This window comes from Pleurodeles waltl, chromosome 7 (assembly GCF_031143425.1).
Source record: "Pleurodeles waltl isolate 20211129_DDA chromosome 7, aPleWal1.hap1.20221129, whole genome shotgun sequence".
Taxonomy (NCBI): domain Eukaryota; kingdom Metazoa; phylum Chordata; class Amphibia; order Caudata; family Salamandridae; genus Pleurodeles; species Pleurodeles waltl.
Window position 1 is genome coordinate 214,854,719 of NC_090446.1, and position 19,167 is coordinate 214,873,885.

Genomic DNA, 19,167 nt, shown 5'->3' on the forward strand with positions numbered 1-19,167 from the left:
CTGAAATATTTTCAAAATTCCTATAAAAACCTTTGTTGCTATCACACTTTAGAATTACAAAAAAAAAAAAACGCTTCATGTTTGCTTTCCTTGCCAGGTTCCCATGTCATCAGAGAAAAACAAAAAAAAAAAAAACCAAGGAGTCTAAAGTACTGTTATAGGAAATAATAAATGGGTCCAGGAAAAGTGTTTGTTCAACCATTTATTTTTGAGGTTGAATTCTTCCTCACTTTTTATTTGTTACATTAAACTTTACAGAATAGAGAGCCTGGTTAATGTCAACATGAACACACACCTCACAAATTCATGATCTAAAGGAAAATATTCAGATGCCAACGTGTTTTTTTCCCCCCGAAGAAAAAAAAATCTTAAAACATTTTTAGGCAGAACAATTAAACAGGCGATTTAAACCCAACATTTTCCGATGGGACTACTGTAGAAAGGTTACTAGCTTAGCAAAGTCTTAGCTGAAGAGCTTGTGCCACTTTTTTGTAGAAAGTTTCAACCGCAAAGATGTGCCAACTCATACAACATGTGCCATTCCATGAGCATCAAGCATCCTATGAAAGCTTAGTAATGAGTGCTAAGTGTAGGTGAGGTGGCTGTGTCTATTCAGAAAAGAAAGAAATCCTCAAATATGGTCATCCTATTACCTGGTGTTGACAGCCTTTAGGGTCATTTTGATAAGTGCGTACAATTTTTTTAGAGGCCCTTTTCTTTTTAAGACTGCTACATTTAAAAAACATAAACAGAGCAAGGCCAGTATATAAGTGCGCAACACGTGTTTGTGCTAGTTTTTTTGTTTTATAAAAGAAATCATTAAAACATTTAAAATTCAAAAATTAATAACCTTTCATATATAAAATGGGGATATGCTGTGCCTTTAAAGAGGTGTCCAGGCCAACAATAAACTAGTGAATTCAGGCATTTTGCATGCACAATTAGCACAATTAATTGAGATATATTAATAATATTACATTTTAAGTAGAAAAATAAATTAAGACTTGATAATTCATTTTGGTGTTTTCTAATGGTTTCATTTTTTTTTTTACCACATCAAACACCCCAAGCACATGCTTCTTATAACCTTTCATATATAAAATGGGGATATGCTGTGCCTTTAAAGAGGTGTCCAGGCCAACAATAAATTAGTGAATTCAGGCATTTTGCATGCACAATTAGCACAATTAATTGAGATATATTATTAATATTACATTTTAAGTAGAAAAATAAATTAAGACTTGATAATTCATTTTGGTGTTTTCTAATGGTTTCATTTTTTTTTTTACCACATCAAACACCCCAAGCACATGCTTCTTTGTTGTTTTTTGATGAGCATATTTCTTAACAACATTGAAGCATCTATCTGTAGGCAAAGTCCATATGACTTTGGTAGTCCAGCAAGGAACACCCTTTTACTTTAAGGGCTCTCCCAGGAGCATAAATTGCTGCTTCGAAAACTAAAAAGACTTTAAAATGGGCCGTTGCCTACATTGCACTTCAGCTGCTCTGCATCTCTGATTGGTGTCTATGATATTCAGAAGATACTCCTTGCATTTGGCGCACACGTCCATGGAAAACCAGTCTCTCATGGCCTTTTTGTGAAACGACGTCTCTGCTCCCATTTCATATGGTTCAAACACAACTGGTACCCTGGAAATTAAAAACAATATATATAAAAATGGTTACATTTACTGCTGTCTCAATAGGTGTTCACAGCCATTCGGTACCCGTGATATTAGAAAATATTTATTTTCGCTTTTACAATTTGTCGAGTACCTGTGCCTAAATGAGCCTTCAAAATGCTAGCAAACTTTCTTGAAGATGGACACCAAGTATGATTAATTCCTTTTACTTTTTACGCTTTTTTGTATTGTGCAAATAAGAAAATGGCGTTTTAAATCTGGGGACAGTACTGACTGACCATGTTAGAGTAAGAAGCCTTAGCTCTCACATAAAAAAAAAAATACTAGTATAGTCCCTGCAACAATAAATAATAAAAATAATAATATAATTAGAAACGTAATACTCAATCAGTACGTTATGCCCAAAAGCACCTACATTAGTACTGACTAAATGCAAATCCGTGCTAGAAATAAGGTAACCTAAGGTGCTTTATATGGGGCAGTATGTCAAAGGCCCTCCTTGGGTGCTCTATAAACATATGATGTTTTGGAGACCTTAGACGGGCTTATCTTTACATTCATATAGTTCATACAGAATTTGGATACAAAGATCTTTGCAGAGCACAAGTGTGAGAGACACTGCTCAGACCACTTAAGCGGTATAATTTAGCAATTAAATATTGAGCATACTTACACCCCCTCGAGCCATGGAGGTCTTTAAATATAGACATTTTAAGAGGTGGCGCTGTTGGTTATTCTACTAGGTTTTGGATTTTGACAATGGTGTTGCCAAATTACACTGTGATCTAGTTTTTGAGAACTTTAAAAATGCTGGTGAGATCATTCATTTGGGAAACTGCCCATTGCGACCGGGCATGATATCTTGCACCTCCATACCCTTTTCTCCCCGTGCAAATTAACTTCAGGCATAGTAGCAAGGCCTACCCTAACAAGTCATGGAATGGAAAATGGGGTATGGTGGAGACAGCACTAATTCTGAGGATTAAATAATTTACTTAAATCCTTTTTGATTTCAGATAAACTCCATTTCCTATCAGCCTACATCAATCATCTGCACACAAACTTGCACCACTTCCTTCAAGAAACGTAGTTCATCACCACTTTGTCAAGCACACCAGGTGTTCTTGTGCACACATCACAATGAATCAAACACACATTTGTGCTCACGCAGCCACACAATTGAGGGAAAGCCTTGTAGTTATCCACAGTTACGGCTGACCATGGGTGGTCCACAAACCCATTCACCGGGGTGCTCTTGGATGAAGTTTCACTATTGCAGGAAACACAACAACCAAGCATTCATTGATGTCCTCACCACCATAACCTTCAAGCAAAACGTCCATGCCAGCGTACTTCAACCATGCCACTAAACAGCTGGATTTCATTCTCACACAAATAACTAGCCACTAAGATTACCCAATATCATTTAAATATATACTACTCTTGCAAATAAAAAACCCTTAATCAACTCACTCAAGTGATCACTCCCCAATCTAGAAACAAGTCCAACTCTTCAACCAGTGTCGATATATTCTTACACTTCCTCAGTGACACCATAAAAACGAACCACAATGTTCATCTACCATTGATATCTATCTACAAAATTGAGGTTCTCTACAACTTAAAAAACAAACACAAACAGGAAAAGGTCCATTCATAGGCAAAAAATGAAAGAGTTACAACTTCATACTATCAACCCAGAGAAAGATGTTAGTGCGTTGGACTTTGGTAAGTAAAAAATTATAAGGGGATACGTATAGGCAGACTGACCTTTTGACTGCGCTTCAAGTAGTTCCTACCATATTACCCAGTAACAATACAAATCAATATCATTAACAGTCAGTGACATTAATAACCAATAGGAGTCAGTAATTGCCACACACCATGACCTCTTGGCCATGAATAACCATGCCTTTATGTAAAAGTTGGAATGTTTTTTTCCCTATATTAACAGTGTTAATGTCAAGTAACAGTCTCAAAATCAAATGATAAGCAAAGAGAAACAGTACTGGCTGCCCAAAGCATAAAAAAAAAATGCAATTTAATTAAAGCTTGAGCTACTACACATTCTAAGGTTACAGTACAAATCAATAGCATCAATAACTATGCAAACAATATAATATACATTTAGATTTAGCAACAAGAAGACATCAGCTGTTATTACATGTGGCGAAGTTCATCAGTAATGACCCTAACTAATATCAGATTAGAATAGCATGTTTGGACTTCATGCAAAACATTTTATTCACAAATTTTGAAACACATCTAACTATGGCTCTTTCAAAATAGCCGTTGGTACCTAGAACCAAAAGCAAATAGGCATAACAAACAGTATAATTGTGATTATACGTGGCCACAGTATGGTTCAACAAGCTGCCACAGTCTTAGACAATAGGACATCAGTCTTGTCAACAAGGAATCAGAATTCAGCATTAAAGTTCGGAAAAGCAAAGTCTCTTCATGCGCTTTGGAAAAGAATAATCCCTAAACACTTAAAATGAATGGGGAGAATGGCTCTCTGTGGGTGCAGTCTGGCTAAGTTAGATTTCCTAAAACTACTTCCCATGTTCCTATTGGTCAAGGGATTGCATGTTTGCAATTAGTCAAATGAAAAATGAAACCCCATATCTTAAGTTTCTACTAGTACACGGTTCACATCTCGATTATTGGTTCTTCTTTTTCTGTTCGCGTCACAACGCTTGTCAGGCAACAATATTGTATCAGCTTATACTCCAGTCAGTGCATCCATTGTCTTCTCCTGGGAAGGTTGCCTTTACACACACTACATTAAACATTGCATCCCTAACTAGTTCAGCATCTTCTAGCAAGCATTTCTGATGAGAAAGAATTTCAGCCGCGAGCACTTGGTCAACACAGTGGAAAAAAAATCACAATTTAATTCTCTAAGCAGTCATTTTATAAATGCAACCTGACATGAAGCCGTGCAACTAGGCCCAATACCTCGCTAAGTTAAGGCCTATGATTAACAAAGCAAATACTTAATACATAACCTTTAATATGACATATTAGTACTTTAATCAAACATTTACTCCACATTTTATATTATTAAGCTATTTATAAGTACACTTCGTGAACACTGGCGCCACTCACATGGGCGCAACTTCAAATGCGTGCATTAGTTTTCCTTACATTAATTATCTATGCAAAATGAACACTCAGAATACATTAATACTTATTAGTAAAATTCAGCGTTAACAGAGACGCATGCCCGAAGTTGTTGTTGGGAAAGGACAAACGTCCATGAGAATTTGGTTACTAAATATGGAAGTGAATATGTTGAACACAATGGGACCATACATAAAAGCCCACCTGAGGAATCTTTGTCCTGAACTCTGTGCATTCAACATAATATAGCCCGAGGAGACCCCTGGCATATTGTCCAAGAAATTTAGGAGCCATCCTGAAGTGTCAACAATGACAGGCCTGTGCAAAGTAGCCTGATCTGGTACAAAGTAGTGAAAGACTAACTAAATCACAGGCAACAGCCTTTGAGCTGGGAGGGCACACCATGGCCATTGATTATTGTACATTCACCCCAAAACACTGCATGAAGCAAGAAGGCAGCCAGTTCAGAGACTTCAATGGGAGAAATACTTCATACCAAGGGCTTTTGATACCGAGGCAGGATAGTGAAGTGGCAGGAAGTTACTATTCACAGTTAAGCTTACAAGAAAGTTGTGTCTCCAACAACCAAGGACAGGGGAATGGATGCTTCCACTAAAGCAACTTTGAAGATGTTACCATTTCTTAGCCAAGGTGGCATGCAATATTGGTTAGGGAGACTTGGCAATCCTTCATGCCATTAGCTGCTGGAATTGCCTTGGTAGGTAGGCTCTTGCGCCTCACAGGGGCTTCTGTTCTTCTCGAACATGGAACATTCCACCCAACCATGTTCTCATGTTGCTAGTACATCGAGCAGGAAACTCGCATGACTCGTGTAAACCCACAAAACTGTGGCAAAGCATCACAACTAACAGCCCGTCGATGACTTTCTTCCACACAATAGCACCTTGTGACAGTCACCTTGTGTATATGTCACATCGGATCAGGATGCAGAGGTGGTCATTTTCTGCATTTCTGAATATTAATCAGGGCCAGCAGAGGGTTGCAGGCTACTGTTCAAAATCTATATCAGAGGGGTTATTATTTTGAAGGAGTTTGATTGTAATTGTGTGTTGGAATGCCAACCACAATACATGTACAAAGTAGTCCCAATGACATGTATGACATCAGCCAATTCAGTTTTTTTTTAGTTTTTTTTTTAGCAAACACCACCATGCAAGATGAGATTTCTGCAACAATTTTCAAAGTTAAAAGCAGTTTTGCAAACCTCCGAGAAAAGGTAATTAGCCAAGACTGACTAAAGGTGGGACATGACATGGTTCTGCTTGGCAACTGTGAAAAGAGAATTCTTTTATGAGGGCCCATTCTAGCTCAGATGAATCCCAAAGCATGGTGGAGCCATTTTAATTATTGCAGTTAGTTGAGTGACTGGTCAGATCATGTTTTCAAAGGTAGAAGCACATTCTCCACATAGTCAGGGCTTTATGGGGTTCCACTGCCTCAAGAATAGGATCATTTCCTCTTTACTGTACTGAGGTGGAAATTTGGGCTCCAGTTCCACAACATATTTAGGCTTCCAAGGGAAACAATTGATTTGCTCTACTTCTCCCGCCCTTTTTAGTAGACTTGGGTTTTTCAGTTATAGCTACTCTGTTTTTTTTGTGTTTTTTTTAGAAGCTTTTCTTGAAGTGCAAGGCTGTTGCTAACCCTTGCTTAATCTGCTAACGTCTCAACATGTAGATGTAAGACTTGACAGAGACTCACCTGGAACAATCCCACTGACGAACAGCTTTGAAGAACTGATCGATTTTCGGGGTCCGATTTGCAGGGTCTGCAGATCTGGTGGTCATCAGAGCTTTGAGGAAACTGACCGGGAGATGAATGCAGTGTTTGAAGGGCATCAGCATCTACAGAAGAGTGAACAGAATCAGACCCACGCAACAGAAGTGTACTATGACATTATTTTCTTTTCACTCAAAATGAATGCTGCACAACATGTAGCCCAGATGCAAGTTCAGATCTGGGTTGGACACTAGAATGGTGTCATGGGTCAGGTAAAACTATCTCGATCAGAGGTCTTTAAATTGGGGCAAGCACCACTTGGGAGGTTCTAAATTGATCCTTAAGAGGCGCCAGGCACTGGCAAAGAAATGCATCATGATGAAGAGTCCGATGTTTTTGAGACCACAAAACAAATTGGCAGTGCATCTTTGTAATGGGTGATCAGTAAACTCTTTTGTCACACATGGCCAGCTAACCAAGGGTCAGGGGGGGGGGTGGGGGGGGGGCTCCACCACCTAATTCTGATTAAAAAAAAAAATCTCACTGTGGTTACATGTACACATTAGGGAGACAAGGTTGCCTATAGCATGTTGCCAATCGTGTATTTGATTGCATTTTAAAAAGGGATAACATAACATAACTACAACATTCGAACAGTTAAATATGCATAGAGATGTTGATTTTATAGTACAATCATGAAAAATAGGTTTGTATTTTTGGGTGGCACGTTTGATCTTTTTTTATTTTTGTTTAGATGAAGTGGGCTCATCATTAAAACTTTGAAGTCCGCTGATCTACACTACAGCATCGGTTACAGTTCTGAAAAAATTGATCATAGCAAAGCTGTCTAGATGCATTTGATTTTTGGACTATTTGGAAGGAATTGTCAACATGAGTGTTAGAAAACCAGGCTTTTTGCACATGTCCCCCCACTTCTGGCCCCATTTGGACTGATTCATGCTGGTTTTTTCAACTAACAGTGCAATGTAATCTGCTAACCAGGTGCCAATGTTCTCTCCCCAAACTGGTTTGTTGACTGGTGAGCCTCTGATTAGCAAAAGCTTTACACTTAGTGAGTGGTACCTGGGATACCCATGGTATAGGTGGTAAAAGGGTGCCCAGAGCTGCAGCACAGGTTTGTGCCACTCTGGGTGACCAATGCAATCCCCTGATAGCAGGCCTGCCACTGCAGAAGCAGTGCAAACTGCTCAATCTCGACTGTATTCTCACCAGGGATGGCACAGTCCCATCCACTGCCTTACATATATGTCAGACACCACTAAGGAAGGCGTATGCAGCCCAGGAGGTAGGGTGCAGTATATTTAAGGTGCAAGCATGTAAGCTTGAGCTTATGTGTCTCTACAGTGCCTTTTTGCATTAAAGTACACTATGATTCATAGCCAGTGCATAACCGGAAATGGGACTTGCACCCGAGCAGAGCCAGGTTGCTAGCTTTATTGTGGTACCACCTAGATATGTCAAGTGTGGTGTCAAACGACATACCTTCTCTCCCCCGACATGAATATGGCGTTGAAGGATGGCTGGCATTTATCCAGGTGGCACATTAGAGGTTATCCACCTGTTTGTCCCAAATTCTTTGTGCTGTGGTCGGTCAGCACATGCTTTCCTGCACCTGCCACCACCAAAGACAAGATGCTGACCTCCTGCCAAGTAGAGTGAACAGAGCCAGGAGTCAGAGACAAAGGCTGAGGCAGGAAGGAGGCCACACCTCGTGCCCCTTGCAGGGCTAGTACAGAGACACTTCAGGGCAGTGAGATTTAAAAGCTTCACTGCCCCCAATTGCCATCTGTGCTGTCCCCCAGAGGAGGAAACGGCCCTCTCCGGGCACATTTGCTCATGGTCAGATGTAAAATTAGCTTTCGAGGGCAGTGCACACCCCCACCAAGCGGCCCACAACTGTAGGGTGAGCAGGGCAATCTGTGCACTAAATTTTGAATTCTGCCATCTTAGGAGTGGCAGAACAGAGGATTCTGTATAGCTAAAAGTGACCCACTACACCAGAAGTGGTCACCTCAGGGGCAGATTAGCGGTGGAAGCTAGCTGTCCATTGGTCGCTAGCCTCCACACCCCTAATTGACAATGGTGTCACTGACAAACAAACTTTTCCCACTGCAACAAAGCAAAAGATTGATACTCTGTCCCTGAGGCAACAGACTTGGAACTGTGTGAACAACCCTCGTCCTTGGCTCAAACTCAGCTCTCTCAACCAGAGAGATCCCTATGGATGATTGAAACACCCTCAGTCTCCCTTGGTACTAGTCAACTGCAAACTGCAGGTTAAAAACACTTGCAGGATCCAAAGATCCACCGGCCAACTGGGCCCTCTGTGTGATTGCCCAAATCCAGGGGTCCCAGTGTCTTCTGGGAGTTGCAGTCTCACCTTCCCCACAGTTTCAGTCCACTATGTGTCTCCCCCAGACCTCGGGAAGTTCCTAAAATGTTTTGTCACCCTTAAATGCTGCAACTGCAGGGCTTTCCATGCAGCCTGCATCAGACATTGCCAACCCAACCCCAGCTGAGTTTTTGTATCTTCACTGCAACGTCATGCAAGTGGTAAAATCATCACAAGCGCAAGTCCTGCTCAGCACCAGGAACAGCCAAAACAACTCTGCACCTGGACCCCATGGGCCAGGAAAAACTGAACTCACTGTCGAGGCTTGGTCCAAGGATCCGCACAACTTTAACCTGTAAGGGTTGCACGTAACTCGACCTCTACATGGTGTTTTGTCACTAGTGTTTTTCTCCATTGACTTCAACATAACGTTTAAATGCCATTTTTGCTGTGATTTAATTTTGCTTCCAAAATCTTTAACTGCATTTGTACTGATGCAATTCTGTTCTGTTTGTTTTGGTGTCGAAATTAAGGTAAAAATAAGCTATATTTTTAAAAATTGGTGTTGGATTCCTTTTGAGTTGTGTCAAGTCAAAGTAACTTTACTTGGTCCAATAAGACCATAAAAGTACATTCACACAAAGAATAAAAACATTCCAGATACATTGAACGTGAACTGTGTATATCAATGGAAACATAAAAAAGTTCACATACCATTCCAAATACTATATTGGAGAGCAGCTTACATCAATAAAAATCATGCAACATCTAAAGAAAAACCTTAATAAATACACATCCAAAATCAACTACTTTCCAAAGGTGGCTAGAATCATTTAAGTAAAATCACTCCCCACATCAAACAACTCTCTTAACCTCATAGAGAGATAAGAAAGCAAGTTATAACATTTGCGAAATTGACATCCAGGAGTACCTGTAGTTACATTAAGGCAGGCTTTACTTGTTTTCAGTTATGGAATTAAAAAGTGTCTACGTGGATCTCATAAAAACCACACAAAAAACAAAGTGCATTAAGTACCGGGGGGAAAAGCTGTCACAAGGGCAGGAACATAGCTTTATGCACCAGACACCAGTTTTGGGAAAGGCTACCAACATGTGGCACTTGCCGAACCTGAATCTAGTTAAGAGAAATCTATGATGAGCATGAATAGTGGTGAGCACGTAAGGCTGAATGGCAGGACCTCTTTTAATTAGTGCATGTCCATGAACTGTGGGTTTTTCCAGCTCAAAAACTTCCCTCCTAGATAACCTCCACTGTTGGAAAGAGTCCCACGTCTAGCCAATGTCAGCTTTAGAATGGAAGAGGGTGAGTCAAGCAGAGAAGGCCTGCCTAACCTGGCAGAGGTATCCCTAATGTATGTCAACATTTGATTGACCTCCACCCATCGAGCTTCACCCAGTACTTATTTATTTCTCTGCACAGATGGTTTTCCGGTCATACCTAAATGTTAGGCCATCTAATCAAGGGGTGGTGTGCAATAAAATCCAAAAGATAGGGCAACCCAAGCTCCTCATGAACCATAAAAGCTGGGCTAGAAATCAGTACCGCTAGTAGGTGCCTACAAAAGCCATTTTCAACCACATGAAGTTCCCTCAAATTGATATAACCTGATACATATCTGCAGTAAGTAGCTACTGGGACAGATTTAACCTGATAAATCTTAATCCGGGCATTTAATGGTTTATTGCCAATTCCAGGAGAGAAACTAAAAAACAAAACAAAAAAAAAGAGTGCTGCTAAAGGTTTTGAAAGAGCTAATCTCTTAGCTTTAAGTAGCAGGCCCAAGTATCCCAGTCATACAAAATCCACACCTAGATAGGTGTACACCTACACCCTAGACAGACTTTGGCCCGGTACATGGAAAGGTTTTAACTTGGTCTTATACGTGGCCACAGTATGGTTCAGCAAGCTTACCTGCGATTCAATATAATTGGTGGAAAAATCTAACTGATTCATATAACTCACAAATCCATCCAGCAAGGATCCAATGGGGTTCTGGCCAACAAAACAGTATCATATGCATACAGCTATGCAGGAATCTGGTGGGAACCTAATTAAGGGCAATCCATCTGCTTACCAAGTAACCTAGCCCCTACATTGCTCATGTACAAGGTAAAAAAAAAAAAAAAGGAGACATTATACACCGCTGCCTAACACCACTCTATAATTAAAAAAAAGGGCTTGTAAAGGACCCATTTTATTATACTGAAAGAAAACCTTCTTATCTCTATGTAGCTCACTAAGAAAATAAATAATAGCTGGATCTAGGGCCATATCCAACAAAATGTGCCACAATTTAAAACTGTTCACCTTATAGCATGCAGAAGACAAGTCCATGTATGCAATAAACAGAGAACCCGATTTTTCCACAGTATACTTGTTGATCAACATATAAAAAATTAGACACTGGTCACAAGTGCCCAAGCCCGTCTGAAATCCATACTGAAGATCTGATATAACAGACCCATTCTCGGCCCACGATATTGGCCCCACCGTCCCAATACTTTGATGACTGAATCTATCAAATAAATGGGCCTGTAACAGCAAAGCAGGTCTCGAGACCCCTTTTTGTATACCGGGATGATAATGGACTCAGACCATAAACTAGGAAAAAAAACTCATATGTATTAAATAATCATGTCAAAATAGGGGCCCAAATACTCGGTGACAATTTAAACAGGTCAGCCGGAATCCCATCAGGGCCAGGAGTCTTGTGGCTTGCCATGCCTAGTATTGCAAACACGTCCTCCCCCACTGTTAAATTACCTTGCTGCAACACCGCCACTGAGGGCCTTGCGAGGGCATATAATCCTCCCAACCATAGACACTCTCAAAGTGTGCAATCCATTTCTTGGGAGACATATGGGAGGAAATGGCATGACCATCACTACTATTGAACAATGGGCGGTTAAGAATCTTCCAAAATCGGGCACTATCAGCCTTTGTTCTGCTTCCACCAAGTCAGACCAGGCCTCCTCTCTAAACTCTGTTTTTCTCCTAACACTTTTTTGTATAAAGCACATTTAAGTGAAATTGGACCCTGATCTTTGGGCTGGGTTTTTAAGTGCAGACAAGATCAATTTATGGGCATTGAAGCAGTCCTTATTAAGCCACACAAGTTTCTTTGTAGGCGCCTTTGTAGAAGGTCGATACAACCTTACCTTAACATCTGCCTTAATCTCGTGAGAGGCTCTCGAAAAGACAGCATCATCCGAAAAGTCCCCTAAAGCACAGTCCTTTCCATTGGAAACCACAAGATCCAAAAAAATACCTCAGGTATCACTTTAGTCCACTTAATTCTTCTACCCTGGTCCCTTGTTTTACCATCCAGCTTATGTGTTATGGCTGGTTCAGGGGCCTTCACAGACAAATCACTGATGCAAACAAAGATACAGTAGTGATTGCTAAAACTGGAAATACTTATATCCAAAGGGCCAAGCAAGTTCTGCAAAGAGACAGAAACAAAAACACTAGGGTGGTGTTTATACCCAGCCCATCAAAAGCAGAGGGAAAACCACCATCAATGTTTTTGAATGCATCAGTCATAACACATTCCAAATTAAACTCCACCAAAATGTCTTTTAAACAGCTTCCTGCTTGACTATGTTCTAAATGCAGAACATTATCTCCATAAATATGAGAATCAATATCTAATAACTGGGCCCGAAGAGCAAAAAGCGAATTACAATCATTCGGGCCCAGAGTCGCATTACAAAAGTTAAACACTATAAAACTGCCACCCACAGAAGAGGAAAGTAAAATAGCTTGGACATTCGGAGAAGTTGAGATCAAAATTCTTATCCTGCAGACCAATGAAAGAGACCAGTGTTAACAACCCCCTCTTATAATGAACCTTTGAGGAAGGTATGGCAGGAATAAAAAAGGACTTGTAACCATCTAAAAAGAGAAAACTATCAGACTCCAAAGTCTCTTGAGGACAAATTATAGAAAAATAATTAAGGTAAGAAAGCCAGTCTTGGTCAAATCTTTTGTTATTTACCCCTACCACATTCCAGAAATCCAGTCTCAGAAATGTATCAACTTTTTTATGGGTCAGTACTGTCTGACTCCCTTCGCCGCCAACTGGTTAAAAGTAGCAGCAACTCCTCCCCTATGGCAGAGGAGCACTGCCCCCCACCCCCACCCTCCAGCAGCAAAACTTTTACAATAAACCATAATAAACCATGTTTATTATGTTTTTATTATAACAGGGGCAGGGCCACGGCCGATGACAGGGACAGAGGGGGCGTGCACAGCACTCCCCCTCAGTGAGCATGCATGTTTGGCCAGTCACCTCTGGCCTACCCAACACACATGCGCACTGAGCTGTCTCCAACCTGGCACTATGCTGTCGGCTTGTAGAGAGCAGGAAGAGGCTCCCACTCTGTCAAAGAGCACCACACAAGGGTGCTCTGTCCAATTTTAACACTGCTTTCATGCTGCCAGCAATATGAAGGCAGTGGTATGATTGGCTTCAAGGCAGGCTAGGAGCCTGTGCCTGCAGGCCGTGGCATGCTGAGGAAATTAAGTTAAAAAGAAATTATTAGCAGTAGTGTACCTATTGTACTCATGAAGGAGTTCTTATAAGTGATTAGACCAGTGGGCTCACTCATGGGCAACACTCCATCTAAAAGAAGTGGTGATGTTTCATCTGGAGTGGATATGACACTTTGGCCCAGAATCCCTTCAGTTCCACTAAACATATTGCCTGAGTCAATCCTGCCAGCATTGCAACCGCCAGCAACATACATCTTTGTATAGGGAAATATAAAGACCCATATTCAATGCCACCCGAACCGTAGGTGAGGAAACCCCCAAAGATGAGATCTCAGTCAACATCCTGAAGGACCCAGACCCTGGTTGTGCATCATTCCGACTGATCTCAGTTTAGGGGTAAGAGAGTCAATCTATTGCCTCGGCACCCAGGGCCTCAAATCTATGAGATGCCTTTAGGACAAATCTGTTAACCTCAAGGACTCTCACAGGTCTGTTGTAACAACATTTTGTACTCACCCTAGACCAGAGGGTAATTGTGACAATGGACGACCGATAAAAAATAACACAGGGGCAGGGCCTGAATCGTGGAAGTATGAGCCTTCAGACTAGCAATATTTCAGGACCGTTGGGGCTACCCCTGGGTGGTCAAAGTTGACAACACAATCCCCACCATGAGTTTTAGGTGAAGATCCCACCGAGCCAACCCTCCTAACCATAGTACATCTATGCTATAGTCTGTATCCTTTGCTGCCCAACAGGGACAGCCAATTAACTACTCTGTTCCTTGAGGTAAAATAGTCTTCCCTGGTGGCATGTGTTAAAAAAGGAACCCCAGTAAGTGCCACTACATAGGGTACAGATGCAGGTGGTAGATTCAAAGAGACATATGAGGAAAGTGGGCTGTCATTTTTGGAAGTACCTACTCTTCCAGGTGGAAACCCAAACAACAGTCAAATGACTGGCTCCTTTCTGGTTTGCAGATGGCTCAGAGGGACGCACATAAAACAGGGCTGGGATTATAAATTACCACAGGTTCACTTAGGGGTCAAGAGTTGGTGGGAGACATTACAGAACCACCTTGCAGAGGGCATTGTGTGCCTCTGGAACATGGCTCCAACTCCCTCACAGGCTTTGAGCTCACCTGGCCCGCTCACCCAAACCCTTCAGGAACAGAATTCCTAGGGTTAGCATTATGCTGTGATTTACCAAACTATTAGGTTCTTAGGTTATTAAGACTAGCCACAATCAAGAAGAGTTTAGTCAAACATGTAACCAAACATTTGCCAGCCACGGGTTCAATCAGTGACTGCAGCTGGGGAACAAAATCCACAGTATTAATATTATTTGCTCTTTCCAGAGATAAACTCTGAGACTTTTTCCCTCAGGGGGGGCGGACGATCCAAACAACCCTTTTCCTTGGGCCCTGTCCGAACAGTCACAGGTTTTGCTCTCCTGCCTCTTTTATACTTTGGGGCTGGGAGACCACAGTCAAATTACTGGGCTCGGCCATGGCCGCCAGTTGATGGATTTAAACAGTAACAGTCATGGTGGTGACCAGCTGAGCCGAGTCAGGCCGGACACTCCAATAGCTCAGTTTGGTGTAACATTAAGGCCCGCTATAGTGGAGTCGCGAGAAGTGATGGCAGGGGGTAGCAGTCATTATTTGCCCCTGAAGATAAATAAAGGATTGACAATATGGAAAGCCCAGGAGTAGCAAGGTTCCCCACTTCAGCAGGGATGTCTTTTCATTTGCCAATCTTAGTTTGATTAATATTGTCCAAATTACTTGATATCCCAGCAAAAGTCGGGTCCCCTATACAATTGTGGGGCACTATTGTGGCAAAAGCAAGCCAAAACATGTATTAGCTGAGGGAGATTTCAACCCAGAAGTTAACTAACCTTACCAGGGAGTAGATGCTAAGTCCATACTAAATGCAGCCCTAAAAGCCAAGGGGGTGGGGGGACAGCGGCCTGGCCTCTGTTGGTCACTGATGGGCGCAGGATGGACCTAGGCTTTGCCTGGGCACGGTCCGCACCACAGGAGTGCAGTCTGCACTATACAGCACCACACAGGAAGAACAGCTGCAAGTGTATTGAGGTCCTCCTCCTGACCCCTGGTGCTCCTGGAATACATATAACCCGAACAAGCTCCTTGGATGTCCAAAGCTGTGGGAGAGCAATCAGCACTATATAGCGCCGCACAAACAGAACGACTAAAGGTATATCAGGGTCCTCCTCCTGATCCCTGGTGCTCCTGGGACACGTAGTCCCTGAACCTGCCCCTTGGAAGTCCTGCACCGCAGGAGTGCCTTCTACGCTATATAGTTCCACACAGGGAGAATGGCTGCAGATGTATTAGTGTCCTCCTCCTGACCCTCCTGGGACATGTAGTCCCTGAACAGGCTCCTTGGATGTCCCACACCGTGAGAGTGCAGTCTGCTATATATAGCGCCACACAGGGAGAATGGCTGCAGTTGTATTAGGGTCCTTCTTCTGACTCCTGGTGCTTCTGCGACATGTAACCGAACCAACTCCTAGGAAGTCCTGTGCCATGGGAGTACCGTCTGTGCTATATATTTTTCCACACAGGGAGTACTGCTGCAAGTATATTAAATCCCTCCTCCTGACCCCTGGCACTCCTGGGACACGTAGTCCCCGAACCGGCACGTGGAAGTCCTGCACCGCAGGAGTGTAGCTTACGCTATATAGTTCCTCACAGGGAGAATGGCTGCAGGTGTATTAGGGTCCTCGCCCTGACCCCTGTTGCTCCTGGGACACCTAGTGCCCCAACTGGCTACTTGGATGTCCTTCTGTGTGAATTTCTTATTGTCCATGTTGGTACTCTGAAATGCTTAATACATGTTCCTCTAAGTAAAGTCTGCTCTTTGCCACTCTACCAGGACTGAGCTACGGAATTATTAATGTGAATGCAAGGACCATCTTTGGGGTATTGTAAGAGTATTACATGGTGACGATTAACCCCCACAACTCATAATACTGCAGTTTCTTGCAATAAGAATACACACTTCAACAATAGGTACAGTCTATGATGCGGAACATGCCTTAATTACTTCGGAGTTACAGAACCATTCAAAGCATAGCAGATATGGGTTTCAGCTGAATGTTTCTTTAGAAAGTTCAAAAATAGTGTCTATGCATATAGAGAGCATTGGATAACTAGAGTTCCATAAACAGCAATATAGTCAGGCTTACCTCTATGCAGCAGTCAGGACAGACAACGCTGAAAGAACAAATCAAGACATATCAGAGGCTCTAGCATAAACATGGGAATGCAAAGAAAACAGGCAAACATGGGAAATACCTAACCCAGCAAAAAAGAAAATAATCCCGACATAATAGCAAAGTTGTGGGCACAGGGACATACGTTGGCTACAAGAAAGCCGGTCATTAGGGATGAAGCATGGGAGACCTCGCTGACTGGAAGTGAGACTAGAGATCAACAGTTTTTAGAAAGGTGATACATGCTCCCTCCTTTGCTTAAGATCACATGCCCAAATATGGAAAACTCAATCCCCCCTGAAACTTGTGTTAACCACTTTAAGGTGTTTACTCATCAAACCTGTTGATTGATTTGGTTGGGGGGGGGGGGGAAGTAGTCCTTCTGGGTGAAGGGAACAGATCAAAATAAACCCAATAGAGATCTCAGAGTTGGAAATAAAAAGGGAGAAAAGAAATAAGGCCCCAAATCCTAATAGGGTCCCAGTGTATATGTTTAACAGAAATGTTCAACTCTAGGCCCCACTGCTTTCAAATGTGTTTAGAGCAGCAATTACACATAGTCTGCCCAGTTCAAGGTCAAAGGCAATTCTGGTTTCAATATTTAAGAAGGGAGTCAGGAATGATTGTACTTACCGTCATCCTATTTCCCTTCTGGATGATCAGGTAAAGATTCTATGCAGAGTCCTGTTATTTAGATTAGAGGTTTGGGCGGTAAAGAGTGGATTATTGTCAGATATTCACTTCTAGTTAAACATGGGGCTGCCATAGTAGAACAATGTTTAAATCACTATTTGATAGCAAGTAAATAAGTCAACGTAAAGAAGTCTGCTGTCTACCTGGCATTTATGGACCTCAGCTCCACTTTCAACAATATTGACGGATTAAAGTTGTGGAGACTGATAACATATAAAGGGACTGAGGGGCCAATGGTTAATTTACTGAAGGCGATGCATAAGGAAAGGTCAGCTTTGCTATGTTGGGGCCAAAACAGGAAACACACTGGCTCATTCTGCATACATCAGGACGCGTGCCAAGGGTTGGTACTAGCTGTTTTTTTGTATTCACTCTATATAAATCAATTACAAAAGTTTCCTTTTCAGCAAGTTGGCGACTTCCCCAAAGTTCTTAGAACACCAATTTCTGTACAGCAGACAATGAAGTATTGCTAGCCTGCACTGCAGGTGTGTTGCATAAACTATTGGACTCAATTTGTTTATGAAAAATTTAGAGCCATCAACTAACATGTCCAAATTGTGGGTTTTGAGATGTGGCACAAAAATCTCCAAATTGAACATCTACATTATAGGCACTAGACGGAGTACAGTTACTTCGAATTATCCGGGGATTACCCTTAACTTTTTAGCATGCGATAACGCAACTAAGGTTGAAAATCAGCAGTTCATTAGAACAGTGGTTCCCAACCTGTGGTCTGCGGACCCCCAGGGGTCCGTGACACATTCCCAGGGGGTCCGTGACACATTCCCAGGGGGTCCACAGCCCTTGGCTGGAAGGAAGGCACTTCTCCAGCTGGGGCCTCTGACAAACACGTGCATGTGTGTTTTCATATTTATTACTTCCTTTGTTGAGCAGTTTTCAACGCAAAGCTCCTTGTACTGTAAAAATAAGTGTCAAGCTAACTCAAGTGATTAATGTATCTGCTGGAGAGTGATGGGAGTTTTGTGCAGTGGCAGTTTTGACTCAAAGGTTGCGCAGATGGTTAATATGCCTGCTGCAAAGAATATGTATCATGCAAAGAACAGTATTTTATGTGCATGGCACAGTGGGTTACTGCTTTTGTCACAGAGATTATTTTGTTACTATGCAGTTCATAATCGTAATCTAGCACAGTGAGCTGTGAACTGCCATTAAAGGGCTGCATGCAAACCGCATGGCACAAATTAGAAAGTTGGTTTTTTCCTAGTCTTTTATTTTCCTTATGCTGCTAAAAAAGGTTTGCTTGTGTAGAAATACATTATTATTGCTAACGTAGTGCTTAATTTGTGCTTGTTGTTTCGGGGCTGAGCCCCAGCACTTATTTTTGAGGGCTGGGGCTCATTCTTCTGCCTCAAGCCTTTGCTGCAAGCAAAAGACACATATGGGAAAAACAGAGGAAGGGAAAAACGAAAATGCGTCACAAAGGGAGAAAGTAGAAAGCTGCTAGAATGAGCAGAAGCGGCAGGGAGTGGCTTTATATGGATTGAAGTGTCCCGAGATGGCTTCAGGATTATGCTGCCTCAGTATTCTGTGTACCCACATTTAATTGCAGCAGCCGCATGTTTAAGAGGAGGGCTTTGGGCACCAGCACGTTTTTATTTACAAATTAAGCACTGTGCTAATGTCATCGCTAATCACTGTGTTCTGACTCCTAAGTTTGTGCTTCTCCGGACCAAGCACTCTTAGAAAATGCCTACCAGTGTGGATGACATGTGAATCCTACACCTTGTAGTCCCCTGTAAAGTGCCCTGACACCCTACAGTGGTATGAGAGGTGCTATAAAACACATGAAGTACATGTGACAGAGAGGCTAGGGAGAGATGAGAGGCCCT

General features: G+C 42.1%; 1 protein-coding gene across 1 annotated transcript in view; it reads right to left on the bottom strand.

The window, feature by feature from the left end:
* Positions 1 to 231: 231 nt before the first annotated feature.
* Positions 232 to 19,167, bottom strand: part of LOC138247235 (protein spire homolog 1-like) — a 275,991-nt gene continuing 257,055 nt past the window's right edge. The window contains exons 14-16 of the mRNA XM_069201970.1: positions 16,595 to 16,622; positions 6,495 to 6,637; positions 232 to 1,653 (exon numbers count right to left, since the gene is read on the bottom strand). Coding sequence (XP_069058071.1) covers positions 1,461 to 1,653; positions 6,495 to 6,637; positions 16,595 to 16,622 — 364 coding nt within the window. The 3' untranslated portion in view covers positions 232 to 1,460. The remainder of the gene's footprint in view (positions 1,654 to 6,494; positions 6,638 to 16,594; positions 16,623 to 19,167) is intronic.